This window comes from Melanerpes formicivorus, unplaced genomic scaffold, assembly GCF_026170545.1.
Source record: "Melanerpes formicivorus ecotype bairdi unplaced genomic scaffold, bMelFor1.0.p_v2 SCAF_377, whole genome shotgun sequence".
In the NCBI taxonomy this organism is placed as follows: domain Eukaryota; kingdom Metazoa; phylum Chordata; class Aves; order Piciformes; family Picidae; genus Melanerpes; species Melanerpes formicivorus.
The window spans coordinates 75,307-103,051 of NW_027142729.1; the positions used below are offsets into that span (position 1 = coordinate 75,307).

Consider the following 27,745-nt stretch of genomic DNA (forward strand, 5'->3'; position numbering starts at 1 on the left):
TGCTGAGGAGCTGCAGGAGAGAGCCCAGGGGAGGCTGTGAGGGTGGTGCTGAGGAGCTGCAGGAGAGAGCCCAGGGGAGGCTGTGAGGGTAGTGCTGAGGAGCTGCAGGAGAGAGCCCAGGGGAGGCTGTGAGGGTGGTGCTGAGGAGCTGCAGGGGAGAGCCCAGGGGAGGCAGAGAGGGTGGTGCTGAGGAGCTGCAGGAGAGAGCCCAGGGGAAGTTGTGAGGGTGGTGCTGAGGAGCTGCAGGGGCGAGCCCAGGGGAGGCAGAGAGGGTGGTGCTGAGGAGCTGCAGGAGAGAGCCCAGGGGAGGCAGAGAGGGTGGTGCTGAGGAGCTGCAGGAGAGAGCCCAGGGGACGCTGTGAGGGTAGTGCTAAGGAGCTGCAGGAGAGAGCCCAGGGGAGGCAGAGAGGGTGGTGCTGAGGAGCTGCAGGAGAGAGCCCAGGGGAGGCTGTGAGGGTGGTGCTGAGGAGCTGCAGGGGAGAGCCCAGGGGAGGCTACAGAGCTGTTGAGGGGCCTGGAGCAGCTGTGCGAGGAGCAAAGGCTGAGAGCCCTGCGGCTGAGAGGCTGCAGCAGAGCAGCCCCAGAGGGGATCTGATCTGATCTGATCTGACCTCCCTCCCCCCTCCCTCTTTCCCATTCCCCCCCTCGCCCCCCCTCGCACTCCCGCCCCCCCCCCCGCCGTCGCTCAGCGCCGCTTCCACTTCCGCTTCGTCCTCGGACCGGAAGTGCGCGCGCCTCTCACCGCCGCTCCCAGCCTTATAGACAGGCAATGACGTCACGACGCAGCCACGAGAGCGGCCGGAAGTGGCTTCAGGGGGAGGCTGCGGCAACCGGGCCCGGGGTGAGCGGCGGAGCCTGGGAGGGGACCGGGCAGGGCCGGGGGGGCGGAGGGGGAGCGGCGGAGCCTGGTGGGAGCGGAGGGGGCTGGGGGTGACCGGGCAGGGCCGGGGGGCCTGCGGGGGCACCGCACACGTCCCCGCGGTCGTCGGCCTGGGGTGTGCAGTGGCCTGGGGGAGGCTGTTGGGGAATGGGCCTGGGGCGGGAGAGGAGAGGGACTGTGGGGGGCTGGTGGTGGAGCATAGCGAGGTGGAAATGTCTGGTCGGTACTGGGAGGGCACTGGGACGTGCTGGTGTGGTGGTGGCGGTGGAACAGGCTGGTGAGAGGGTCTGGTTGGTGCCGCCGAGGGGGATACCGGTGGGGGGACCGGGGCAGCCGCAGCGATGGGATGGGGGGGGGGGGGGGGCCTAGCAACTCCTGTGTGGAGCTTCCCGAGGCCTTGGGCGTCCCTTCCCAACGCCCTCCAAACCCCCTCCAGCCGTGGTGTGTCCCTTCTGTGCTCCCAGTGGGGCCCAGTGTCTGGTTCTGCTCCTCTCCCAGGTGCTGGGGAGGTGTTCTGGAGAGCAGGGCTGCTGAGCAGCTGGGGTTGTCCAGCCTGGGGAAGAGGAGGCTGAGGGGAGACCCCCTGGCCCTCTGCAGGTCCCTTGAGGGAGGATGGAGCCAGGTGGGGGTGGGGCTCTTCTCCCATGAAGCAAAGGAGAGGAGAAGAGGAAATGGCCTCAGGTTGCCCCAGGGAAAGTTCAGGTTGGACATCAGAAGAAACTTCCCTGGAAGGGTTCTCCAGGCCTGGCCCAGGCTGCCCATGGTTGAAGCCTGGCAGAGCTGAGCTGAGCAACCTGTGCCAGTGCCAAGAATTTCTTCTCCTCTCCAGTCTCAATCTGCTCTCTCCCAGCTCCAAGCCACTATCCCTTGTCCTGGCACCACAAGTCCCTCCCCAGCTCTCCTGCAGCCCCTCCAGGCACTGGGAGGCTGCTCTGAGGTCTCCCTGGAGCCTTCTCCAGGCTGCAGAGCTCCAAGTCTCCCAGCCTGTCCCCACAGGGGAGGTTCTGCAGCCCTCTGATCATCTTGGTGGCCTCCTCTGGCCCCTCTCCAGCAGCTCCAGGTCCTTGTGCTGGGGGCTCCAGAGCTAGAGGCAGTGCTGCAGGTGGGGTCTGAGCAGAGCAGAGGGCAGGATGCCTCCCTTGCCCTGCTGGCCACACATGGGCTGCAGCCCAGGCCGTGGGTGGCTCTTTGGGCTGCCAGTACCCATTGCTGGTAGAGCTCCTCCTCACCCAGCACCCCCAAGGCCTTCTCCTCCAGGCTGCTCTCCATCCACTCCTCACCCAGCCTGGATCCGTGCTTGGCATTGCTCTGACCCAGCTGCAGGACACTTGACCTTGTTGACCTTCCTGAGGTTGACCTGGGGCCACCTCTGCAGTCTGTCCAATTCTCGCTGGGTGGATCCCTTCCCTCCAGCCACACCACACAGCTTGGTGCCATCTGCAGACCTCCTGAGGGTGCCTGAGTGCCGCTGCCCGTGTCAGCAGCAAGGGTGGCAAACAGCTCTGGTCCCAGTACCAACCCCTGAGGGCCACCACTCATCTCTGGTCTCCATTTGGCCACTGAGCCACTGACCACAGCTCTTGGAGAGCTTCCATCCAGCTAATTCCTTATGCAGCCAGTGGTCCATGCATCAAACATGGAATCATTAAGGCTGGAAAAGATCTCTCAGCTCATCAGGTCCAGCCCTCAACCCAACACCACCATGGCCACCAAATCACGGCCCCAGATGCTATGGCCACACCTCCAGGGGTGGAGACTCCACCACCACCTCCCTTGGTAGCCTGTGCCAATCCTTGACCACTCCTGCCTCCTGTCAAGAATCTTCTACTATCCAATCTAAACCTCCCTCCAAGCAGATTGAGGCCATTTCCTCTTGCTGTTCATCATCCCCACACCTCCTCCCTCACCCTGCTGCTCCTCTCACCCCTTCTCCTCTTCATCCCACAGGGGCTGCCATGGAGGGGCAGCCAGGCCCTCCGTCCTGTGACCCCCCCCTTGACCTGGGACTCTCCCCCCTTGCTGGAGGAGATGGACCTGAAGGTGCAGAAGTGGAGGAGGAGGAGGACGACACAGCTGGGAGGCAGCTGGGGAAAGCCTCCCTGGAGGACCTTGGCCAAGCCTCTCGGCGCCACTGCTGCCGTGAGCGGGGCTCTGGCCCTGCTTGGGCTGCAGGCAGAGCCTGCCCGAAGGCTGAGGAGGGGGAGGGGACTGCTCCATGCCCCCAGGGGCAGGAGGAGCTTCGGCCCTGCCGGAGGAGGCAGAGGATGTGCCTGAAGCCTGCGGCCAACCAGGCCCCTGCCCCCTCCCCAGGAGCTGGGCAGGGCATGGAGCAGCCAGGACCCTCCCGCGGGAAGAGGCTGAGGCTGCTCTGGGGCCGGGCAGCTGACTTCAGCCAGGGGCTGGTGGAGAACGGCCTGGAGGAGGAGCCCTGCAGCAGTGAGGAAGAGGAGGAAGAGGAGAGAGGTTCCAGGAGCTCTTCCCCTGCCCCCCACCCCAAGCCAGACTTTGTGCAGCTGATCGATGAGCGTGGGATCTACTCCACTGCCAAGCTGGTGCTGGGCAGCGCTGCCCTGGGCCGGCTGGAGGGGGTGGCGGCCGCGGGGCTGTCCCCACAGCGCCCCCATGGGGCCGGCAGCCCGGGCAGGGCAGAGCTGGAGGAGGCGGCAGCTGTGGGGCCGCCCAGCCGCTCTGGCGGCGACGACGGTGACATGGGCGAGCTGGAGATCCGTGAGGTGATCGTGGACGAGAAGCCCTTCCAGTGTCCCAGCTGCGAGAAGGCCTTCAAGAGGGCCTGGGAGCTGTTCAGCCACGAGGTGGTGCACAACGAGGAGCGCCCCTTCCGCTGCCAGCTGTGCCAGGCCTCCTTCAAGCGCCACTCAGACTTCAAGAGCCACGGGCTGGTGCACACAGAGGAGAGGCCCTTCCGCTGTGAGCTGTGTGGGAAGCGCTTCAAGCGCTCCTCCAACCTGCAGGAGCATCGCCGCATCCACAGCTCCCAGCGCCCCTTCCGCTGCCCGCCCTGCGCCAAGGCCTTCAAGACCCCCTACGAGCTGCAGCGCCACTCCCTCACCCACCGTGCCGAGAAGCCCTTCCCCTGCCCGGACTGCGCCAAGGACTTCCCCAGCTCGCAGGCGCTGCTGCTGCACCGCCGCCAGCACTGCGACGATAAGCCCCACGCCTGCGGCGTCTGCGGCAAGCGCTTCACCTACGGCCACAGCCTGAAGGTGCACGAGAGGGTCCACACCGGCGACCGCCCCTTCGTCTGCCCCCTCTGCGGCAAGGGCTTCAAGCAGTCCAACGCCCTCTCCTCCCATGAGAGGGTCCACACCGGGGAGCGCCCCTTCGCCTGTCCCACCTGCGGCAAGGCCTTCAAGCAGTCCTCCTACCTGGCCATCCACCAGAGGGCGCACACGGGCGAGCGCCCCTACAAGTGCGAGGCCTGCGGCAAGGCCTTCGCCAGGCCCTCACTGCTGCTGCAGCACCGCCGGGTGCACAGCCAGGAGAGGCCTTACAAGTGCAGCTTCTGCCACAAGTTCTTCAAGGACGTGGCCTACCTGGCCGTCCACGAGAAGGTGCACACCGGGGAGACCCCCTACAAGTGCGGCGTCTGCCACAAGGGCTTCGCCCACCCCTCCAACCTGCTGCAGCACCAGAGGGTGCACCGCGATGGATGAGGCTCTGCCTGCCCCTGCCCTCCCCCCGTCCCCGTCCCAGGGCAGCTCTGCTCCTGCCAAGCCACCCTGGGGGCTGCTGACGCGGCTCTGAGCAGCCTGATCTGGCGCGAGGTGTCCCTGCTCGGGGCAGGGGGGCTGGGACTGCACCGTCCCTGGAGGGCCTTTCCAGCCCTGACTGTTCTGATTCTATGCTGGAGGCTGCTGGGGGCCAAGCTCACTGCCCCCAGCAGGTTGGGAGACCCTCGCTATGTGCAGCTGGACACCAATGCTGTGGTGCTTGTCCTGAGCCCCTCTAGCCCCACCTGGACCCACCCTGTGCTTTCCTCCTCCTCTCCGGTGGAGCTGAGCCTGGCAGGGCTGAGCTGAGGAGAGCTTAGCTGAGCTGGGCTGAGTTTAGCTGAGAGTAGCAGAGCTGAGCCTGGCAGAGCTGAGCTGAGCTGCACTGAGCAGGGCTGGGCAGAGCAGAGCTGAACTGAGCTGGGCAGAGCTGAGCCGGGCAGAGCTGCAGGCAGTGGAGTTGCAGCTGCTCAGCTGCTCTCCAGCTTTGGGTGACTCAGGGACTGGAGCTGGAGCCTCCTTCAGCTTATCCCTTCCCCCCGTGGTGGCTTCCCAGGTGCTGCCCCTGTGGGACCTCTCCTGAGCCTGAGGGGCTGCAGGCCCAGACTGGGCCCAGAGCAGCTGTGGGCACAGCAGTGGTGGCCCAGCAGGAGCTTTCTGTGCCCTCCTGCAGAGAGGAGTGCTGAGACCTCCTGAGTCACCCCAGGGTCCCCCATGGTGTCAAGCTGGGCTGGGAGCTTCCAGGGTGAGTTGGGTTGTCCATGGTGGCGTGGAAGGAGACACAGTGGAGGTGTGGGGAGTGGAGAGGACCTCAGGGCACAGCAAGGAGCTTGCCCTGGAAGTCCTCTTGGCTTGGAGCTGTTCCTGAGCACCTGCTGGATCAAGCACCCCTTGGAGGGGCTGGGAGGGTGCAGAAGGGGGGTGGTGGGACACACCTGTGCTACTGCTGTCCTCCTGGGGACCTTCTGCAAGTGGTGCCCAGCACCAGGTCTTCTCCAGCTCCTCTTGAGGAGGTTCCAGGCAGGAAGATGGTTTGGTGGTCCTGGGTCAATGCTTGGACTCCATCACCTGGGAGGTCTTCTCCAAGCCAGAATGATTCTCTGGAGCTTGGGGGCCAAGTGAGGCATAGCCAAGCCTCTTCATCATCACCATCATCATCCTCATCCTCTCTCCCTTCCTGGAGCTCCCCTCTGGAGCCGTCCCCCCTGGCCTTGGGTGCTGGGCAGAAGGTGGCAGCTGGACCTTGGCCTTCCAGAGGGGGATCTGAGCTCTGTCCTCAGCCATGGTGATGTCCTTCTGCTGTCCCCTGGACTGCTGGAGACCTCTTGTCCCCCTCCCCCTCCTCCTCTCCCCCTCCCCCATCTGCAATTACAGATCCTTATTTAACAGTGACTCTGTCTCCATCCCTCTGCTCCACTCCTCCCTGCTCCTCAGCTCCTCCCTCCCCACCCAGTGGCCTTCAGGTGGTGGTGCTAAGCCCCCTGGCACACCTGGCATGGTCAAGAGACAACCTTCCAGTGCCAGCCCTGGGGGCACTGCCAAGAGGGCAGCTCGCAGGGGGGGCTGGGGGTGGTCGATGGCCCTGCAAGGACCTCCTGGGTTGTGTTTGGCTTCTCCTCTGCTGGCAGTGGAAACATCTCAGCCGGTTCCCATCCTGAGCTTCTGATGTGTTTGGGGGTTGACTCAGCCCCTGGATGTCCTCTGGTGGACACAGCTCCAGGGGTTCCCATCCTGAGATCCTGATTTGAGTTTGGGGTTGCCCCAGCCTCTGAGTGTCCTTTGAGGGACACCTCTCAGGGGGTTGTGATCTGATTTTGGGGGTTGGTCCTGTCCCTGAATGTCCTCCGAGGCCCACCTGGAGGTGGATGCCTCTCATCATCCTGGGGTCTGCTCTGGCTGTGCCTGTGGTGGCAGGGAGGAGGTCTCCAGGCAGCTGATGGACACCTGAGGTCCATGGAGGCCATCAGAGATGATCTTGGTGCCCACTTGGCTCTTCCCTGTGTCCTCTGAGCTGCCCTGGGGGGGTTGATGGCATCTCAGGTGGCACCAGGTGGGTGCTCACCGCACTCTTGTGTGCCCTCGGGGTTGGACAAGCCCCACGTGGGCATCAGCCCTGTGGCATCTCCCAACCTCTGGCATCCTGGAGGTTTCCCTTTGTGATCTGCATGGGGAGAGGACCTCCTCTGTCCCAGGGGTGGCCAGCTTGGCATGGAGGCTTCTGCTCATCTGCTACAGACACCAAGGGCTGGTGGTCGCCAGGCTGTGACCTGGTGGCCAGGACCATCTGGGTGGTCATCCAGGAAAGAGATGCCTCTCTAGGGTGCCCCCTTGGATACCCTTTTGGTGCCCCTTGGAAGCCTCTTTAGGGTGCCTCCTTGGATGCCTGGGGGCCCTTGGGCCAGGGATCAAGGGCTCTGTGGGTACCCAGAATGCATCCAAGGAGGGCAGCTGAGGCTTCTGGCACCTGGGATGGGCAGGAAAGGACCTGGCCCCAGACAGGACCTGAGGGAGGCTGTGGCAGAGCTCAGGTCCCAACTCAGCACTCAGCATCCAGCACTCAGCACCCAGGACACTGCCAGCCTTGAGGTCCTCCTTTTAATTCCTTTGCTCTCCTGCTGCTTCTTCAGCTCAGCCTTGCCCAGCTCTGCCTGGGGTGGAATCAACTCCTGAGCTTCAGGAGCTCCCCAGGTGTTGGGGGTGGAGGTCACCAGGCCTGGAGACCTTGGCTGGATCCTATGGAGCTCCTGAGATGACCTTTGGTGCCAGCTGGAGGTGTCCTGGGCAGGAGCCGCTTTGATGACTCCAGGAGGCAGATGAAGAAGGGAGGCCAGCAGGAATCTGCTGTGATCCACGAGGGCAGGAGCCTGATGTGACCACAAGGACAGGAACCTGGTGGGGCCTTCAGGGCAGGAACCTGATGTGATCTATCAAGGGAGGAACCTGAAGTGACCCCCCCGGGGCAGGAGCTTCGTGTCGCCACTAGGACACGAACCTGCTGGGACCCCCAGGCCGTGAGGAGGTGTCAGGAGGCAGCTTCCTGCTGCATGAGCTGAGTCCTCTCGCTGTCAGCCTCCTCGGGAGCTCCTTCTGCCTTGCTGGGGATGTAGATGGCTCCCAGGGGCTGCAGGGACCTGGCTGCAGCCCCCTGCTCCCGGAGCTGCCACTGGCCTGTGAGGTGCAGAAGCCACCAAGCTCTCTCCAAGCCCTGGCAGCCGTGGCGCTGAGCCCCGGCTCCACGACCCTCTCCCGGCCCTGGGCTGCAGGAGGGGTGACCAGGAGCTGGGGAAGGGGAGAGCCGGGGAAGGGGAGAGCCAGGGAAGGCTTCGGGTGGTCACCTGCAGCTGGAGCTGCTGCCATGCATCTCCTCAGGCTGAGCCACAGCAGGACCCCGGAGAGCAGCATCAGCAGCACCAGCAGCGCCGACAGCAGCCAGCAGGGCGCTGCAGCTCCTGCGGCTGGAGCAGGGGTGACCTTGGGACCCGACTGCCGCTCGGGACCGGGACCAGGACCAGCCCCGGCCTGGGAGGAAACCCAACCCCGAGCGCAGCCTGGGGCCCCTCCGGCCCTGCTGCTGCTGGGGATGACGCTTCCCTCCAGCAGGAATTCCCTCTCGGGGGGTAAGGGGGAGGGGGTGAAGGGGAGGGGAGAAGATGGAAGGGGAGGGGATGGGGACACTCCGAGAGACCTTCCACCTCCTGCTGCTCTTGCAGCCTCCATCCTTGGGCCAGGCTTTGGGGCTGGGGTCTGCTGCAGCTCACCCAGGCCTCTGACCTCCCTCCAGCCCTGGCAGTGTGTCCTCAGCAGTGCTGAGCACCAGGGGGAACAATCCCTGCGCTGCTCCTGCTGCCCACACAAATGGGCAGGATGGAGGAGGTTTGGGCTCAGGAAGGTGTCCCAAAGGCTTTGGACTCCAGAACTGGGAAGGGTGGAGGAGCTTTGGGGTCAGGAAGGTGTCCCAAGGATGGTGCAAATCAAGCAAAGGCCCTCAGGCTCTTGCCAGGCTGGACCTCTGCCACCACCTTTCTGCTTTCTCACCTCAGGACATCTTGCCCACCCCTCGCCCTGCCCAGAGCTGCCTCCCTGGAGGGTTTTTGTGCTCACCCTTGGGCTCAGTGCAGACCACAGCAGCTGTCTGGCCCTGGCTGCATGGTCCCAGCCCCAGGTCCTGCTGCTGGCACTCCAGGAGCAGTGACTCGGTCCCGTGGCAGCTCAAGCCCTGCAGCAAGGGCTGCAGCTCCCCGGGGCTCAGCTGGGCTCCAGCTGCTGCAGCCTGAGCTGCCCCACAGCCCAGCTGCCTGCAGACCACCTCAGCTTCCAGCAGGCTCCAGCCGATGCTGCAGACTCTCTGCCAGGAGCTGTTGTAGAGAACCTCCAGCAGCCCTGTGCAGGGCCCGGAGCTGCCCTGCAGCCGCAGCTGCAGCGGGGTGGAGCCTGCAGGAGAGCCAGGGAGGGGTTTGGCTTGGGGGGAGGCCTTGCAGAGCATCCAGGATGAGCATCACCTAACTCTGCCGAGCCTGGGACTGAGCCATGGCCCTCAGCACCACAGCCCTGGGGCTCTGAAACCTCTCGGGGGGTGGGTGGGGATTCAGCCCTGAGCAGCCTGGGCCAGGCTTGGAGAACCCTTCCAGGGAAGAAGTTTCTGCTGCTGTCGAACCTGAGCCTCCCCTGGGGCAGCTCGAGGCCACTCTCTCTTTTCCTCCTATCCCTTGTTCCTTGGGACCAATTCCCACCTGCTGCAGCCTCCTCTCAGGGAGCTGTAGAGGTCATGGAGCTCTCCCCTCAGCCTCCTCTCCAACCTCAACCCCCCCAGCTCCCTCAGCTGGCCCTCCCCAGCCCTGTTCTCCAGCCCCTCCCCCAGCTCTGTTGCCCTTCTCTGGCCCTGCTCCAGCTCCTCAATGTCCTTCTGGGGCTCAGGAGCCCAACCCTGAACCCAGCACTCAAGCTGTGCCCAGCCCAGGGGCACAATCCCTGCCCTGCTGCTGCTGCCCACACCATTGCTGCTCCAGCCCAGGCTGCTGCTGCCCTCCTTGCCCCCCTGGGCACTGCTGGCTCAGCTCCAGCTGCTGGCAGCCAGCACCCCCAGGGCCTTTGCTGCTGGGCCCTTTCCAGCCCCTCTGCCCCCAGCCTGGAGCCTTCCTGGGGTTGTTGTGCCCCAAGGGCAGGACTCAGCCCTTGGCCTTGGTGAACCTCAGCCCAGGGACCTCATCCTATGGCTCCAGCCTGGCCAGGTCCCTCTGCAGAGCCTCCAACCCTCCAGCAGATCAGCTCCCACCCAGCTGGGTGCCCTCTGCAAACTCCCCGAGGGAGCCACAATGCCCTCATCCAGCTCAGTGATGCAGGTGCTGAGCAGAACTGGCCCCAGCCCTGAGCCCTGGGGGCCACCACTGCTGCTCTAACTCCAGCCCCCACCACTCCTTGGGCCCAGGAGGGACCAAGCAGCCTGCAAGGGTCCCTCCACCTCCCAGGGCAGGCAAGAAGGGGCTTGTGAGCTGCACACTTGAGCCAGCCCGGAGCTGCCTGCCAGGTGCCACCTCCCAGCTGCTGCCTCTCCCAGCTTCCTCACCGGGTCCTTCCCATCCCTGCTGCCCCCTGCCAGCCTCCCAGTGCCACCTGGAACCCTTTTGTCGGGGGAGGGGAAGAGGAGGAGGGCAACCTGAGCACACAACTCCTGCATCCTCTTCGTGCTTGCAGTTGTGCAGCCCCCAGCCCTTATGTGGGCAGAGCCCGAAGCTGCTCTCCTGGCCGCTGCACTCCACCTCGTCCAGCCAGATGGGGCCCAGCCCCTGTCCGAAGTGAGCTCCGCCTGGAGTGGCCACGGCCGTGCCGCAGCCCAGCTGCCTGCAGACCACTTTGGCGTCCTTCAGGTCCCAGCCGTCGTCGCAGACTGTGCCCCACTGCTGCTGGTGCAGGACCTCCACCCTGCCGGCGCAGCGGTGGGGACCCTGCGCCAGGCGGAGCTGCGGCTCCCTCACGTTGGCATCTGCTAGAAGAGAGCCGGCTGGCAGCGAGGGGGGCAAGGAGGGCGCCGCCTTGCCCGGGTCAGAAGCCAGGGTGGCAAGCAGGAGAGTCCTGGTGGTGCTCCTCCCTCGCAAGAGCTGCAGCACAGCCCCAACCCCTTCTGGAGGGGCATGGCTGTGGGGGTGGTCTTCAGCTGCACCTCCAGAGCCTCGTGGTGATGCCAGTGAGACCAGGCTGGGGGTAGGGGTGGATGATGCCCTCCGGACAGAGCTTGGCGCATGGGCAGGAGGCTGTGAAGGTTCCAATGAACTACTGGACCTGTGGCTGGGCTGGGCACAACCCTGGCCAAGAAGAAGAAGCAGCCCTGCCAGCTCCTCCTGCCCTAAATATGCCCTTCTAGGGCTGGCACCACCCTGGAGGCATCTCCAGGGTAGCTCGTCCCCACGTGCGGTGCCCCAGGGGCACTGTGGCTCTTGGGTGGGCTCTTGGCCTTGGTGACCCTGAGGGTCTCTTCCAACCTGAATGTTTCTCTGTGCCACCTGCAAGGTTCTGCCCACCCCTGTTGCAGCACCACCCCAGAGGCAGCAGGAGGCAAGGTGGAGCCCTTCAGGACACCCCAGAGGCAGCAGGAGGCAAGGGGAAGCCCTGGGCACCCCCAAGAGCTGCCAGGGCAGCACCTACCTGAGCAGATCACACTGGCATCCTCCCTGTGCTGGCAGTTGCTGTGCCCCCAGGGCCTGGCTGGGCACTGGGCCAGGTTGTCCTCCCCCCCTGTGCAGCCCACATCATCCAACCAGATGTGTCCTGAGCCCTGCCCGAAGCGAGCCTGGCCCGGGGCTGCCTCGGCTGCTCCACAGCCCAGCTGCCTGCAGACCACTCTGGCGTCCCTCAGGTCCCAGCCATCGTCACAGACTGTGCCCCACTGCCCCTCGTGGGCCACCTCCACCCTGCCAGCGCAGCGGTTGGGGCCTCCTGCCAGGCGGAGCTGTGCCAGCCCTGTGCTGGGCACCTCTGTGCTGGGCACCTCTGTGAGCAGAGAAGCAGAGCAGGGAAAAGGGTGAGGGCAAGAGGAGCTGGTGGGCAGCAGGGGGTCTGGTGGTGTTGGGCAGCAGCTGGGACACAGAGCTAAGGTCGATGCCAACCATGGGGGTACCAGAGGACAGATCCTGGTCTGAAAGATTCAGCATTGAGAACCAGGGGACCTCAAGTCCAGGTGGGTTTATGGTGGGCAGCAGCTGGGGCACAGAGCTAAGGTCGATGCCAGCCATGGGGGCACCAGAGGACCTCATGTCCAAGTGGTTTGGTGTTGGGCAGCAGCTGGGGCACAAAGCCAGGGTAGATGCCAACCATGGTGAGACCAGAGGCCAGATTCTGCCTGCGGAGATGTTGCCCTGGGGGACTTCCTAACCAGGACCTGGCAGAGGTTTGTCCTCCAGACCAAAGATCCCTGATGGGGAAGGGCAGAAATGAAAGCCTGGGATCTGTGGTGGGACTCCAGCAGAGCAGTGGTGCTGCCCCCAGCCCAAAGTGGGCATCAAGCTCCTTGGTGCCATGGCACCTTGGGACGTGTTTTGGTGCCATGGTGGTGTTGGGTTGGTGGTTGGGCTGGATGACCTTAAAGGTCTTTCTGATGGCCTTGGAGGACTTTTTGATGACCTTAAAGGTGTTTCTAATGCTCTTAGAGGTCTTTTTGATGACCTTGGAGGCCTTTTCCACCCAAACCAAGGATTGAATGATTCCCTTCTGGTCTGTCTCAAGGGTGCATTGGAGCAGCTCCAGAAGCTGCTGGAGGCCAAAGTTCCAATCCCCTGCACCCTTCAGATGTCCACCCTGCACCCAGGCTGGAGAGGGCTGGGGGGGGCAGCTCCAGGCTATGCTTTTAGGACCCCTCAGGACCAAAGCTCACCTGAGCAGACCACGCTGGCATCCTCCTGGTGGCTGCAGTGGTGCAGTCCCCAGGGCTTGGCTGGGCACAGCTCCAGGGTTTCCTCACCCCCGGTACAGGCCACCTTGTCCAGCCAGATGGGACCCAGCCCCTGGCCAAAGGCAGCTCCTGCTGGGGCTGTGATGGCTGCTCCACAGCCCAGCTGCCTGCACACCACTGCTGCATCCCTCAGGTCCCAGCCATCGTCACAGACTGTGCCCCACTGCTGCTGGTGCAGGACCTCCACCCTCCCAGTGCAGCGGTGGGGACCCTGCACCAGCCTCACGCTGGAGCTGTTGGTGTTTGTGGTGCCTGCAAGCAGCACAGAGAAGTTGGAATGGACACAGAGTGCTGCTGCCACTGGCCAGGGCAGGGCTGGGGGTGGGGTGCAAGGAGCCTTCCACCTGCAAGGAGCCTTCCACCTGCAAGATTTTGCCCCATCCCTGGTGTAGCATCACCCCCCAGAGGCAGCAGGAGGCAAGGTGGAGACCCCAGGACCCCCAGAGGCAGCATGAGGCAAGGGGAAGCCCTGGGCACCCCCAAGAGCTGCCAGAGCAGCACCTACCTGAGCAGATCACACTGGCATCCTCCCTGTGCTGGCAGTTGCTGTGCCCCCAGGGCCTGGCTGGGCACTGGGCCAGGTTGTCCTCCCCCCCTGAGCAGCCCACATCATCCAACCAGATGTGTCCTGAGCCCTGCCCGAAGCGAGCCTGGCCCGGGGCTGCCTCGGCTGCTCCACAGCCCAGCTGCCTGCAGACCACTCTGGCGTCCCTCAGGTCCCAGCCATCGTCACAGACTGTGCCCCACTGCCCCTCGTGGGCCACCTCCACCCTGCCGGCGCAGCTGTGGGGTCCATCCACCAGCCTGACCCTGGAGCCGTTGGTGCCTACGGTGCCTGCAGGCAGCAGAGAGTGAAGGAAGCAGAGAGTGGTAACGGCTGGGGAGTGACCTCTGGACCTCATCCAGTCCCAGCCCCTGGCTCCAGCAGGGCCCCTGGGGGGAGGCCACCCAGGAACACGTCCAGGTGGGGGTTGAAAGCCTTCAGCGATGGATACTCCACCACCTCCCTGGGCAGCCTACTCCAGGGCTCCACCACCCTCAGACTCATGAAGCTCCTCCTTGTGCCCAGATGGAGCTTCTGAGGGTCAGGTTTGTGCCACTGACCCTTTGCCCTGGCCCTGGGCACCACTGAGCACAGCCTGGCCCCGTCCTGGCCCCATCCTGCTGCCACCTACCCTGGAGGTATTGATCAGCAGGGATCAGATCCCCTCAGGCTGTTCCTCTCCAGGCTAAGAAGCCCCCAGACCCTCAACCTCTCCTCCTCAGAGCTCTTCTGCTCCCCTCAGCACCTTCACAGCTCCTCTGCTGTCCCCTCCCTAGCAGTTCCCAGTCCTTGACTTGGAGAGCCCTGAGCAGGACTACAGCTGTGACCTCCCCAGGGCAGGGCAGAGGGGCAGGAGAGCCTCCCTTGGCTTTCTGGCCACACTCTTCTTGATGCCCCCCAGGAGCCCCTCGACCTTATTGGCCACCAGGGCCCTTGGCTGGCTCATGGGCACCCTGCTGGCCCCCAGCACCCCCAAGTCCTTTCTCCAGCAGTGGCTTGGGGACCACCCAGAGGTGCCAGGGGCAGTGCCCATGGCAGGGCTGAAGGGAAGATTTCCACCACCCTCTGTGCAGCATCACCCTGGGGGCAACCAGATGTGGACTGGCCCCCCCCCCCAGGGCAGGAGAAGCTGTACCTGAGCAGACCACGCTGGCATCCTCCCTGTGGTTGCAGTTGCTGTGCCCCCAGGGCTGGGCTGGGCACTGGCTGAGGGCACTCTCGGTGCCAGCACAGCTGACGTCGTCCAGCCAGATGATGCCAGAGCCCTGCCCAAAGCCAGCCCCGTGGGGAGCTGCAGCTGCTGAGCCACAGCCCAGCTGCCTGCACACCACTGCTGCATCCCGCAGGTCCCAGCCATCGTCACAGACTGTGCCCCACTGCTGCTGGTACAGGACCTCCACCCTCCCAGCACAACGGTGGGGACCCTGCACCAGCCTGAGCCCAGGGGAGTTGGTGGCAGTGGAGTCTGGGAGCCCTGGAGGGACATCAGAGGGTTGGGGACACTGAGTGCTGATGTCTGGAAGCCCTGGAGGCATATCAGAGGGTGGGGGACACTGAGTGCTGGTGGCAGTGGTGCCTGGGAGCCCTGAAGGGACATCAGAATGGGTTGGGGACACTGAGTGCTGGTGGCAGTGGTGCCTGGGAGCCCTGAAGGGACATCAGAATGGGTTGGGGACACTGAGTGCTGGTGGCACTGCCCAGAGCTAGGCAGAAGGTTTTGCTCACCTCTGGTGCAGCATCACCCCAGAGGCAGCAGGAGGCAAAGTGGAGCCTGGGGATCCCCCAGAGCTGCCAGGGCAGCACCTACCTGAGCAGATCACACTGGCATCTTCTGCATGGTGGCAGTTGGTCTGTCCCCAGGGCCTGGCTGGGCACTGGGCCAGGTTGTCCTCCCCCCCCGTGCAGCCCACATCATCCAACCAGATGTGTCCTGAGCCCTGCCCGAAGCGAGCCTGGCCCGGGGCTGCCTCCACACTGCCGCAGCCCAGCTGCCTGCAGACCACCAGGGCGTCCAGCAGGTCCCAGCCATCGTCACAGACTGTGCCCCACTGCCCCTCGTGGGCCACCTCCACCCTGCCAGCACAGCGGTGGGGACCCTGCACCAGCCTGAGGCCAGAGGTGTTGGTGGCTGTGACATCTGGGAGCCCTAAAGAGACATCACAGGGTTGGAAGGGATACAGACTTCTGATGGCACTGCCCGGGGGGGGGGGTTGGGGGTGGGGTGCAAGGAGCCTTCCACCTGCAAGGTTCTGCCCACCCCTGTTGCAGCACCACCCCAGAGGCAGCAGGAGGCAAGGTGGAGCCCTCAGGAGCTCCCAGAGGCAGCAGGAGGCAAGGTGGAGCCCTTCAGGACACCCCAGAAGGCAGCAGGAGGCAAGGGGAAGCCCTGGGCACCCCCAAGAGCTGCCAGGGCAGCACCTACCTGAGCAGATCACACTGGCATCCTCCCTGTGCTGGCAGTTGCTGTGCCCCCAGGGCCTGGCTGGGCACTGGGCCAGGTTGTCCTCCCCCCCTGTGCAGCCCACATCATCCAACCAGATGTGTCCTGAGCCCTGCCCGAAGCGAGCCTGGCCCGGGGCTGCCTCGGCTGCTCCACAGCCCAGCTGCCTGCAGACCACTCTGGCGTCCCTCAGGTCCCAGCCATCGTCACAGACTGTGCCCCACTGCCCCTCGTGGGCCACCTCCACCCTGCCGGCGCAGCCGTGGGGTCCATCCACCAGGCGCAGGTTGCCTGAGCTGGAGTTGCCTTCAGGAGTGGAGAGACCAAGAGGTGGCCAAGGGGCAAGGGATGGAAACTGCAGCACAGGAGGTTCCACCTCAGCATGAGGAGGAACTTCTGCACTGTGAGGGTCCCAGAGCCCTGGAGCAGGCTGCCCAGAGAGGTTGTGGAGTCTCCTTCCCTGGAGCCTTCCCAGCCCTGTCTGGATGTGTTCCTGTGCGACCTGTGCTGGATTCTCTGCTCCTGCTCTGGCAGGGGGCTTGGACTGGAAGATCTCCAGAGGTCCCTTCCAACCCCTAACATCCTGGGATCTGTGACCTGTGACCCCATGACCCTGTGAGTTGTGATCTGTGATCCTCTGATCCCGTGATCCCTCTCACTGTCTGCTCTTGTCCCCCACACCTCCTGAGCTCACTCCCAAGGCTGCTATGGGAGGCAGTGTCCAAGCAGACTCCACCTCCTGGTCTCCCTGCAGCTGCTCCTTCAGTGAGGACCTCACTGAAGGCTTTCGGATCACCCATGGGTGAGACACATGGGGGAGAGCTGGAAGGAGCCCTTCCCACAGCTTCTCCTCCTTGCTCAGGGTCCTGCTGCCCACCCCCAGCCGCTCCCAGCACTCTCTCTACTCACAGCTCCCTCCCTACCCTCTCCCTGCCCAGGGACAACCTGCAGACATCTCCCCTCCTGTGCCTTCTGCCTCCCAAGGGAGCTGCTGCCCGCCCTGGTCATGCTCTCAGCGCCTCCCCCTGCGCACAGCTCCCTCCTCACCCTCCTCACCTGCACAGACTACTCCTGCGTCCTCGCCGTGGTTGCAGTTGTGGCTGCCCCAAGCCTTGGCTCTGCAGGCCAGGAGGTCTCCTTCCTCCCCTGTGCAGCTGACATCGTCCAGCCAGATGGGGCCAGCCCCCAGTCCGAAGCGAGCCGCGGGAGGGGCCGAGAGGGCCAAGCCGCAGCCCAGCTGCCGGCAGACCACGGCAGCGTCCCTCAGGTCCCAGCTGTCGTCGCAGATGGTTCCCCACTGCTGGTCGTGGAAGATCTCCACCCGCCCGGAGCACTCACCGAGGCCACCCAGCAGGCGAAGCTTGGAGCTGATGGCAGGAACTGAGCCTGGGGGGGGGGGGGAAACAAAAATACCCTAAAATGGCCAATTTTGGAGGGGAGGGGAAATTCTCGGGGGTCCAATGCCTGCTGGGGTGCAGAGAGTGGGATGCAGATCATGGATCATGGATCATGGAATGGGTTGGGCTGGAAGGGGTCTGGGAGGCCGTCTAGTTCCAACCCCCTGCCGTGGGGAGGGACTCCTCCCACCAGAGCAGGCTGCTCAGAGCCACATCCAGCCTGGGCTGAAACTCCTTCCAGCGGTGCAGACCTCTTCTCCAGACTTTGCCCCAGCCTCTAAAGGTCAAGGAGGTCTCCCCTCAGCCTCCTCTTCTCCAGCCTCAACCCCCCCAGCTCCCTCAGCTGCTCCTCCCCAGACCCATCCCCAGCTCTGTTGCCCTTCTCTGGCCCTGCTCCAGCTCCTCAATGTCCTTCTGGGGCTCAGGAGCCCAAACCTGAACCCAGCACTCAAGCTGTGCCCAGCCCAGGGGCACAATCCCTGCCCTGCTGCTGCTGCCCACACCATTGCTGCTCCAGCCCAGGCTGCTGCTGCCCTCCTTGCCCCCCTGGGCACTGCTGGCTCAGCTCCAGCTGCTGGCACCCAGCACCCCCAGGGCCTTTGCTGCTGGGCCTTTTCCATCCAAGTAATTTTAGAACTTGAGGCCCAGAGCAGACCTGTGGGGTCTGCAGGACTTAGGGGAAGGTTGAAGCAGGGCCAGGAGGAGCTGGGGATGAGGGTGTGGGGGCTGAGGTTTGGTTACTCCTGCAGGACCACCCCCCGGGGCAGAACCTCCCGCCGGGGCAGAACCTCCCCCCGGGGCAGGACTCCCCTCCAGCACTCACCTGTGGGCTCCGAGCAGCTGACAGCTGCAGGCTCCTGCGCCCTGCAGCCGCCAGCCCCCCACAGCTGCAGCCTGCAACCCCAGAGGGCTGCCTCTGTGCCGCTGCACTCCACGGCACCCACCCAGAGCAAGTCACTTCCTGCCCCAAAGTGGGTGGCCCCCGGGGGCCTCCTCTCTGGCTCCCCGCAGCCAAGCTGGCGACAGGCCACGAGGGCTTCCTCCAGCCCCCAGCCGTCCCTGCAGAGGCCACCCCAGCGCTGGGCATGCAGCACCTCCAGGCGCCCGGAGCAGTGCCCAGAGCCATTCACCACCCGCAGGCTGCCCAGGTCCGCGATGCCTGAACCTGCAGGGAGGGCACAGAGCTCAGGGCAGGACCTCATGCCCCCGTGGGACCTCCTCCTGCCCCATCAAACCTCCTGCCCCCATCACTCCTCCTGCCCCATGGGACCTCCTGCCCCATCTGACCTCCTACCCCATTAGACCTCCTGCCCCATGGGACCTCTGCCAGGCAGCAATTGGGGTGGCACCAGAGGTGGAGTTCAGCAGTGATGGGAGGGAAAGGGTGGTCCTGTGGGAACACCTTGGGGGTCAGGGATGCTCCTGAGGGAACATCTTGGGAGTTAGGGATGCTTCTGTGGTGACAGAGAGGAAGTGACCACCACTACCACCATGGCCACCAAACCCTGTCCCCAAGAACCATTGCCACAGGTTTGTTGAACACCTCCAGGGCTGGGGGCTCCACCACCTCCCTGGACAGCCTTTTCCAGCCTCTGTTGGGCTTTAATGTCTACCTACAGCTGCCCTCTTCTGCCAGGGTGGACCTCGAGGGGTTGGCTTCAAAACTGGCTGCAAGCTGAAGTCCTTTCACCCAGAGGAGAAAGATCCCCCTCAGGAAGGAACTTCTCAACAGGCTCACCTACAGCTCTCCATCATGGAGAAGCTTCTCAAAGGCTTTACTCATAGCACCTTCACCATGGAGGAGCTACTTGGAGGGTTTACCCACAGCATCTCCATCATGGAGGAGCTTCTTGAAGGGTTTACTCACAGTGCCTCCACCATGGAGGAGCTTTACCCATGGCATCTCCATCGTGGAGGAGCTCCTCCAAGGGCTCACCCATAGCACCACCCCTCCCCTGAAGGACCCCCCCGGTGCCACCCTGGCTGGTGCCTACCTGAGCAGACCACACTGGCATCGTCCTGGTGGCTGCAGCTGTGGTGCCCCCAGCCCTGGGCACGGCACTGGGCCAGGCCTGCCTCACTGCCATTGCATCGCACCTCTGCCAACCAGATGGGACCTTGGCCCTGCCCAAAGTGTGCCCTGCCTGGGGCTGCCACGGCCACCCCGCAGCCCATCTGCTGGCAAACCACCTGGGCAGCTGCCATGTCCCAGCTGGCACCGCAGACAGTGCCCCAGGTGCCGTTGTGCAGGACCTCAACCCTGCCGGCGCAGCCTCCAGCGCCACCCACCAGGCGCAGCGGGGCCAGGCTGGAGTCCTGGGAGCCTGCAGGGGCAAGGAGAGGGAAGGCTGAGGGCTCCACGTGGAGGAACTTCTCCAAAGCTTTATTCAACATGGAGAAGCTTCTACAAACATTCATCCATCATGGAGAAGCTTCTCCAAGAGTTTCTCCATCATGGAGGAGATTCTCCAAGGGTTTCTCTCTCATGGAAAAGCTTCTGCAAACATTTATCCTTCATGGAGAAGCTTCTCCAAGAGTTTCTCCATCATGGAGGAGATTCTCCAAGGGTTCACCTACATCATCTCCATCATGGAAGAGCTTCACCCACAGCATCTCCTCTCCAACTCATGGAGGAATTTCTCAAAGGCTTTAGGGGTGCTTGACCCAGTAGCCAGTGGGATGAAGCTGGCACCTTGGCACCTCCCCAGCTAGGCTCAAGGGCAATGGCCTGGTGGCTGCTGACCTGCTGCTGGTGCTGGAGTGAAAATCAGTTTGTTTCTCTTGGAGAAGACCTCCAAGGTCATGGAGTCCAAGCATCAACCCAACACCACCATGCCATTAAACCACAGAATCAATTTGTTTGGGCTGGAGAAGACCTCCAAGATCATCAACCCAAGATCCTCATGGACACTAAACCAGAGAATCATAGATCTGGTTGGAGAAGAGCTCCAAGATCGTGGAGTCCAAGCATCAACCCAAGACCCTCGTGGTGCTGGGGTGGAACCCACCTGAGCAGACCACTGTGGCCACCTTCCCATGGCTGCAGCTGCTCTCCCCCCAGGGACTTGCCCAGCACTTCTTGAGGGAGCCCTCGGTGCCCTGGCAGCCAACGTTGTCCAGCCAGACGCGGGGGGGGCTGGGGCCCAACTGCTCCACTGCCAGCGCCGCGAGGGCTGTGCCGCAGCCCAGCTGCCTGCAGACCACCTCCGCATCCTGCTGGTCCCAGCCCTGGGCACAGATGGATCCCCACTGCCCCCTGTGCAGCACTTCCACCCTGCCGGCGCAGCGTGGGGACTCTGCGGCCAGCCGGACTTCCACCCGCTCAGGGATGATGGAGTCTGCAAAGACAAGGCCTCTCTGAGATCATCATCATCATCACCACCAATCATCATTAATCATCATCGTCATCATCATCACCAATCATCATCATCATCAATAATCATCAATTGTCATCATCATCATCAATCATCATCATAATCATCAATCATCAATATCATCATCATCATCATCAGTCATAGTTTCATAGTTTCATAGTTTCATAGTTTCATTCAGGGTTGGAAGGGACCACAAGGATCATCTAGTTCCAACCCCCCTGCCATGGGCAGGGACACCCCACACTAGATCAGGCTGGACAGAGCCTCATCCAGCCTGCTCTTAAACACCCCCAGGGACGGGGCCTCGACCACCTCCCTGGACAACCCATTCCAGGGTTTCACCACTCTCATGGTGAAGAACCTCCTCCTCACATCCAGCCTGAATCTCCCCACCTCCAGCTTCATTCCATTCCCCCTAGTCCTATCACTACCTGATATCCTGAGAAGTCCTTCCCCTGCCTTCCTGTAGGCCCCCTTCAGATACTGGAAGGCGACAATTAGGTCACCTCGGAGCCTTCTCTTCTGCAGACTGTACAGCCCCAACTCCTTCAGTCTGTCCTCATAGGAGAGGTGCTCCAGCCCTCTGATCATCCTCGATCACCATCAATCATCAGCATCAGCATCCAACCAGCAACCCAACCCCGCCACGGCCACCTCACCAACCTTCTCCACCCCCCACCCCGAACCCCATGAGACTCTCTCAGCCTCTTACTGAGCCACTCAGAACCCCATGAGACCTTCTGACCACCTCAGTGACCTTCTCGAGCCCCCCTGGACTCCCCATGGGACCTTCTCACCATCTTCCTGACCATTCCAAGCCCCTTGCTGCCCTCTCAGCTGCTGCTCTCTCCCCACCTGGTCCCCACCTCCCTCTCTCCCTCCTTCCTCCCCCCCGCCCCGAGCTGTCTCCAGGGGATCACCTGAGCAGACCACGCCGGCATCCTCTGCGTGGGTGCAGTTGGTGATGCCCCAGGGCTGGGCCGGGCATGAGGAGAGGAGCTCCTCAGTGCCCTGGCAGCTGACCTGCTCCAGCCAGATGGCGCCAGAGCTGCTGCCGAACTGTGCCTGGCCCAGGGCTGCCAGTGCCCAGCCGCAGTCCAGCTGGCGGCAGACGGCGGTGGCGTCTAGCAGGTCCCAGCCACGGCTGCAGACAGTTCCCCACTGCTGCCGGTGCAGGATCTCCACCCTGCCAGAGCAGCGGCTCCGGGAGTTCACCAACCGCACCTGGGAGCCCTGCAGGGGAGCTGGGAGGGAGGACAGGGGAAGAAAAAGGGGGAAAGGATAGGGGCAGCAGGGAGTGAGCCCTGGGCGAGGTGAAAAGTGTACCCAGGAGAGTTCTCAGCCTCTCACTGAGCCCCTGAGAATCCAGGAGACCTTCTCCAGCCCCCCAAGAACCCCAGGAGAGCTTCTCAGCATCTCACTGAGCCCTCCCAGAACTCCATGAGACCTCCTCAGAATCTCACTGAGCCCCCCAGAGACCTTCCACCTCACTGACCCACCCAGCACCCACTGGGACCTTCTCCCCACCTCACTGACCTTCTCCATCCCTTCCAGATACCTCATGAGACCTTCTCCCCCTTGCTGGTGGTGCCCCCTGGGGGGTTACCTGCACAGACCACGCCGGCTGCTGTGCCCTGCTGGCAGCTGTCGTTGGCCCAGGCCTGCAGCTGGCACTCAGAGACAGAGGTCTCAGTGCCCAGGCAGCTGACGCTCTCCGGCCACATCTTGCCAGTTCCTTGGCCAAACTGGGACTTCCTGGGGGCTTCCAGTGCCCTCCCACAGCCCAGCTGCCTGCAGACCACTCGAGCCTCTGCCAGCCCCCAGCCCTGGTCGCACAGAGCTGCCCAGGTGCCCTCCAGGGCCACCTCCACCCTGCCCTGGCAGTGGCTGGAACCATTGGCCAGGCGGAGCTCGGGCAGCAGGGACACTCCTGAGGCTGGAGGGGACACAAGGGGATGATGGGTTGTGTTAGGTTGGGGTGAGTTGAGTTGGGTTGGGTCAGGCTGGGTTGGAAGGGACACTCCTGCAGCTGGGGGTGGACGCAAGGGGTTGGGTTAGGGTAGGTGAGGTTGGGTTGTGTGGGGTTGGAAGGGACACTCCTGCAGCTGAGGGTAGACACAAGGGGTTGGATTGGGTTGGGTTGGATTAGGTTGAATTACATTGGATTGGGTTAGGTTGGGTTGGGTTAGGTTGGGTTGGATTGGGTTGGGTTGAGTTAGGTTGTGTTGGGTTGGGTTGAGTTAGGTTGGGTTAGGTTGAGTTGGGTTGGGTTAGGTTAGGTGGGGTTGGGTTGGAAGAGACACTCCTGCAGCTGGAGGTGGGGGGACACAAGGGGGAGGTCAGGGGGAGCACAGCTCCATTCTGGGCATTCCCCCAGCATGGTTGGGCACCCAGACTGGAGGCCAAACTCTGCTTGTGCTTTGGGAGGCCACATCTGGAGGGACTGAGGCCAGGTCTGAGCTTCCCTAGTTCAAGAGGGACTGGGAGCTGCTGGAGGGAGCCCAGGGAAGGCCATGAGAATGATGATGAAGGGCTTGGAGCAGCTCTGTGAGGAGCAAAGTCTGAGAGCCCTGGGGCTGAGAGCCTGGAGCAGAGCAGGCCCAAAGGGGATCTGAGCAATGCTCCTGAGGACACCACCCACAGCCTAGGCTGCTCAAGGCCTCATCCAGCCTGGCCTTAAACACTTCCAGGGAAGGGACATCCACAGCCTCCCTGGGCAACCTGTGCCAGTGTCTCACCACCCTCATAGTCAAGAACTTCCTCCTCATGTCCAACCTACATCTGCCCTGCTCCAGTTTGTGTCCACTGTCCCTTGTCCTGGCACCACAAGTCCCTCCCCAGCTCTCCTGCAGCCCCTCCAGGCACTGGGAGGCTGCTCTGAGGTCTCCCTGGAGCCTTCTCCAGGCTGCAGAGCTCCAAGTCTCCCAGCCTGTCCCCACAGGGGAGGTTCTGCAGCCCTCTGATCATCTTGGTGGCCTCCTCTGGCCCCTCTCCAGCAGCTCCAGGTCCTTGTGCTGGGGGCTCCAGAGCTAGAGGCAGTGCTGCAGGTGGGGTCTGAGCAGAGCAGAGGGCAGGATGCCTCCCTTGCCCTGCTGGCCACACATGGGCTGCAGCCCAGGCCGTGGGTGGCTCTTTGGGCTGCCAGTACCCATTGCTGGTAGAGCTCCTCCTCACCCAGCATCCCCAAGGCCTTCTCCTCCAGGCTGCTCTCCATCTACTCCTCACCCAGCCTGGATCCGTGCTTGGCATTGCTCTGACCCAACCTCCTCCTAATGTCCAATTTATGTCCGCCCTGCTCCAGTCTCAGTCCCTTTCCCCTCTCCCTGGCACTCCAAATCCCTCCCTAGCTCTCCTGGAGCCTCTCCAGGCACTGAGAGACAGCTCCAATGACTCCCTAGAGCCTTCTCCAGGATCAACAGCCCTAACTCCCCCAGCCTGTCCCCACAGGGGAGGTTCTCCAGCCCCACTCATGCTCATCGTATTGACCTCCTCTGGACCTTCTCCAGCAGTTCCCTATCCAATCCTCACCCCACCCAAACCTCACCCCCACCCTGCTGCTCCTCATCCCTTTAGCTAAGTCCCCACCCTGACACCAGGGGGCTCTCACCTGAGCAAACCACCCCGGCATCCTCCCCGTGGACGCAGTTGTTGTGCCCCCACTCCCTGGCCTGGCAGCTGAAGAGGCTCTGCTCAGAGCCAGTGCACTGCAGCTCATCCAGCCAGATGGGGTCATGGCCCCTGCCGAAGTAGGCACCAGGGGCAGCCCAGATGGGGGCGCCGCAGCCCAGCTGCCTGCAGACCACCGCTGCCTCCGCCAGGTCCCAGCCGTCATCGCAGACTGTGCCCCACTGGTGGCTGTGCAGCACCTCCACCCTGCCGGCGCAGCGGTTGGGGCCCCCCTGCAGCCTCAGGGGGCCCAGCTTGGAGATGCTGGAGTCTGGTTGGGGAGGGCCAAGGAGGAGGAGGAAGGGTTGGATGTGGAGGAGGCATGAGATAGCTTGGGTTGGGCTAGGTTGGGTTAGGTTGGGCTGGGTTGGGTTGGATTGGGTTGGGCTAGGTTGGGTTGGTCTGGGTTAGGTTGGGTTGGGTTGGAAGGGACCTGTCAAGGTCATCTACTCCAAAGCCCTGCAGGGACTTGTGCAAGTCATAGAATGATGGAATGGGTTGGATTGGGTTAAGTTGGATTGGGTGGGAAGGGACCCCCAAAGCTCATCCAGTCCAACCCCCCTGCACTCAGCAGGGACATCCTCCTGTAGGTAAGGCTGCCCAGAGCCCTTCTGAGCCCCACCTTGAATATCTCCAGGGCTTGGGGCCCCAACCACCTGCCTGGGCCACCCTTTACCACCCTGAAGGTAAGGCCCCACCAGAAGGGCTGGAGGGGTGGAGGTGACCTCCCAGCCAACTGCCTGTTGTCCCAAGCTACCTGAGCACTCCACGCTGGCATCCTCTAGGTGCTGGCAGTTGTGCTGCCCCCAGGGCCTGCTCTGGCATTTGGAGAGGGTCTCCTCCTCCCCGGTGCAGTTGACCTCATCCAACCAGATCTGTCCTGTCCCCTCCCCATAGCGACCTCCCGGGGCCACCGACAGCAGGGTGCCGCAGCCCAGCTGCCTGCAGACCACCTGGCCCTCGGGAGGACCCCAGCTGTCGTCACAAACTGTCCCCCAGGTCCCATTGTGGAGCACCTCCAGGCGCCCGGCACAGCGGTCAGGACCTTCCACCAGGCGCAGGGACGCCTCAGGGCTCTTGGCCGTGGTGGCAGAGCCTGCAAAGGGAGGAAGAGAGAGAGAGTCTCAGGGTGGGCGGAGTGGGAAGGGACCTCCAAAGGTCATCCAGTCCAACCTCTGCTGCACTCAGCAGGGATCTCCTCCACTAGAACAGGTTGCCCAGAGCCCTCTTGAGCCTCACCTTGAATGTCTCCAGTTATAAAATGGGTTGGGTTGGGTTGAGTTAGGTTGGGTTAAGTTGGGTTGGGATGAGTTGGTTTGCATTGGGTTGGAAGGGACCTCCAAAGCTCATCCAAACCTCTGCACTTGTCCTCCACCAGATCAGGTTGCCCACAGCCCTGTGCAGCCTCACCTGGAATAGCTCCAGGGGTAAAGCCTCAACCACCTCCCTGGGCAACCTGCTCCAGAGTAACAGCAGCCTCCTGCTGCAGAACTTGTTCCTCACATCCAATCTCCATTTGCTCTGCTCTACTCTGAAGCCATTGGCCCTGATCCTGGCCCTGCAGCCCTTTGGCAGCAATCTCTCTGCAGCCTTCTTGCAGCCTCCTTCAGGTAATGGGAGATTGCTCTAAGGTCTCCCTGGAGCCTTCTCTTCTCCAGGCTGAACACCCCCAGCTCCCTCAGCCTGTCCCATAGCAGAGCTGCTCCAACCCCCTGAGCATCTTCATGGCCTCCTCTGGAGCCTCTCCATCAGCTCCAGGTCCTTCCTGTGCTGAGGGTTCCAGAGCTGGATGCACCTCTCCAGGTGAGGTCTCCCCAGAGCAGATCAGATCAGAGGGGCAGGATCTTCTCTCTCCACCTCTGGCCACATTGCTTTGGATGCAGCCGAGGCTGTGGTTTGCCTTCTGTGCTGCACTCTCACACTGCCTGCTCCTGTCCAGCTTCTCCCCCACCAGCACTCCCAAGTCCTTCTCCTCAGGGCTGCTTTCTCTCCCCTCTTCCCCCCAGCCTGTGCTGGCAGTGAGGATTGTTCCATCCCAGGGGCAGGGTCCTGCCCTTGCTCTTGTTGCACCTCATGAGGTCCCCCTGGGCACCACCTCTCCAGCCTGTCCAGGTCCCTCTGGATGCCCTGCTGTCCCTCTGGCACATGGACGGCACCACTCAGCTTGGTGCCATCTGAAGAGTGTTGCTGAGAGTGTCCACCCCCTGTCTACAGCACTCATAAAGACCTCAAGCAGCACAGTTCCCAGTAGGACCCCTGAGGGCCACCACTTGGCACTGCTCTCCTTCTGGGCTTCAAACCATTCATCTCTACCCTCTGGATGCCACCATCCAGCCAATTCCTTCTCCCCTGAACAGTCCACCCAGCACAGAGGAGGAGGTGAAGTCCTGGAGGTGTTTCAGGTGTTTGAGCCCACAAAAGTGTTTCAGAGCTGCTCTTGACCCTTCCACACCTGCCCTGGGCAGCTATAGGCAGCTGAAGGCACCTAAGCTCAGTGTGGAGCCCACACCTCAGGAGCCCTTTCCTTGTTCATGGAACAGAGTTGGAGGAACTGGGCAGGTCCAGGTAAGGGCAATGAAGGTGGGGAAGGGTCTGGAGAAGAGGGCTGGGGAGGAGCAGCTGAGGGACCTGAGGGTGATTAGCCTGGAGAAGAGGAGGCTGAGGGGAGACTTCATTGGCCTCTGTAGTTCCCTGAGAGGAGGCTGCAGTGAGGTGGGGATTTGGCTCCTCTCAAGTAATCAGTGACAGGATGAGAGGATATGGTCTCAAGTTGCCCCAGGGGAGGGTTAGGTTGGACATTAGGAAGAAGTTCTTCCTTATGAGGGTGGTGAGACCCTGGTACAGGCTGTCTAGGGAGGCTGTGGATTCCCCTCCTTGGTGGTGTTCAAGCCCAGGCTGGGTGAAGCTTGGAGCAACCTGGGGGTGCAGAACCTCCCCTCTGGGGACAGGCTGTGAGACTTCAGCCTGGAGAAGAGAAGGCTCCAGGGAGACCTTCTGGTGGTCTTCCGGTACCTGGAAGGGCTCCAGGAGAACTGGGGAGGGGCTTTGGACAAAGCCAGAATGAGGGGATAGGCTTGGAGCTTGGAGAGGGCAGACTGAGACTGGTGAGAAGGAAGAAATTCCTGACAGTGAGGATGTGGAGACCCTGGCACAGGTTTTCCAGGGAGGGGTTGTGGATTCCCCTCCCTGGGGGTGTGCAAGGCCAGGCTGGATGAGGCCTTGAGCAGCCTGGGCTGTGAAAGGATTTCCGGCCCATGGCAGGGGGCTGGAGCTGGAGGAGCTTTGAGGTCCTTTCAAACCCAACCACTTCCATGGTTCCATCAAGAGCAGAAGCCAAGGAGAGGCTGCAGATAGCAGCCCTGACTGAACCTTGGCCATGTGCAGAAGCTCAACTGGGTCACCAAAACCCCTCAGGTGCAGAGGGCCAAGACTGTGCTGAGTCAGCAGCTCTGTGCCCATGGCCAGGACTTGCACAACACTCAGGACCTGCCCTGGGCACTGAGCAGAGAGAGAAGGGCCAAGGGCAGCGCCTGAGAAGCCACTACGGGAGGAAGGGAGGCTCCAGCTCTAGTCCCTGAGTCACCCAAATCTGGAGAGCAACTGAGCAGCTGCAGCTCCACTGCCTGCAGCTCTGCCTGGCTCAGCCCTGCCCAGGACAGCTCTGCTCAGGACACCTCTGCCCAGCTCATCTCAGCTCTGCCAGGCTCAGCTCAGCTCTGCCTGGCTCAGCTCAGCTCTGCCTGGCTCAGCCCTGCCCAGGACAGCTCTGCC

At 62.9% G+C, this 27,745-nt stretch overlaps 2 protein-coding genes across 3 annotated transcripts in view; one reads left to right on the forward strand and one right to left on the reverse strand.

Moving 5' to 3' along the window:
- Nucleotides 1-800: 800 nt before the first annotated feature.
- On the forward strand, nt 801-5,997 carry LOC137459585 (zinc finger protein ZFP2-like). The gene is made up of 2 exons (XM_068170406.1): nt 801-841; nt 2,828-5,997. The coding sequence occupies exon 2, from the start codon at nt 2,836-2,838 to the stop codon at nt 4,552-4,554; it is 1,719 nt and encodes a 572-aa protein (XP_068026507.1). The 5' UTR covers nt 801-841; nt 2,828-2,835; the 3' UTR covers nt 4,555-5,997.
- A 1,184-nt stretch (nt 5,998-7,181) lies between these two features.
- LOC137459593 (deleted in malignant brain tumors 1 protein-like) overlaps nt 7,182-27,745 on the reverse strand; it is a 21,401-nt gene continuing 837 nt past the window's right edge. Inside the window, exons 2-20 of one of the 2 annotated variants that reach the window (XM_068170422.1) lie at nt 24,732-25,070; nt 23,916-24,245; nt 21,915-22,244; nt 21,229-21,552; nt 19,943-20,272; nt 18,929-19,258; nt 17,758-18,099; nt 16,594-16,923; nt 15,520-15,843; nt 14,905-15,243; nt 14,233-14,571; nt 13,059-13,388; nt 12,476-12,805; nt 11,251-11,595; nt 10,265-10,594; nt 8,713-9,042; nt 7,947-8,066; nt 7,604-7,779; nt 7,182-7,510 (exon numbers count right to left, since the gene is read on the reverse strand). In XM_068170422.1, the coding sequence (XP_068026523.1) occupies nt 7,634-7,779; nt 7,947-8,066; nt 8,713-9,042; nt 10,265-10,594; nt 11,251-11,595; nt 12,476-12,805; nt 13,059-13,388; nt 14,233-14,571; nt 14,905-15,243; nt 15,520-15,843; nt 16,594-16,923; nt 17,758-18,099; nt 18,929-19,258; nt 19,943-20,272; nt 21,229-21,552; nt 21,915-22,244; nt 23,916-24,245; nt 24,732-25,070 (5,588 nt within the window). In that variant the 3' untranslated portion in view covers nt 7,182-7,510; nt 7,604-7,633. Of the gene's footprint in view, nt 7,511-7,551; nt 7,780-7,946; nt 8,067-8,712; nt 9,043-10,264; nt 10,595-11,250; nt 11,596-12,475; nt 12,806-13,058; nt 13,389-14,232; nt 14,572-14,904; nt 15,244-15,519; nt 15,844-16,593; nt 16,924-17,757; nt 18,100-18,928; nt 19,259-19,942; nt 20,273-21,228; nt 21,553-21,914; nt 22,245-23,915; nt 24,246-24,731; nt 25,071-27,745 lie in introns of both variants that reach the window. The other variant, XR_010992410.1, reaches the window with a different exon arrangement.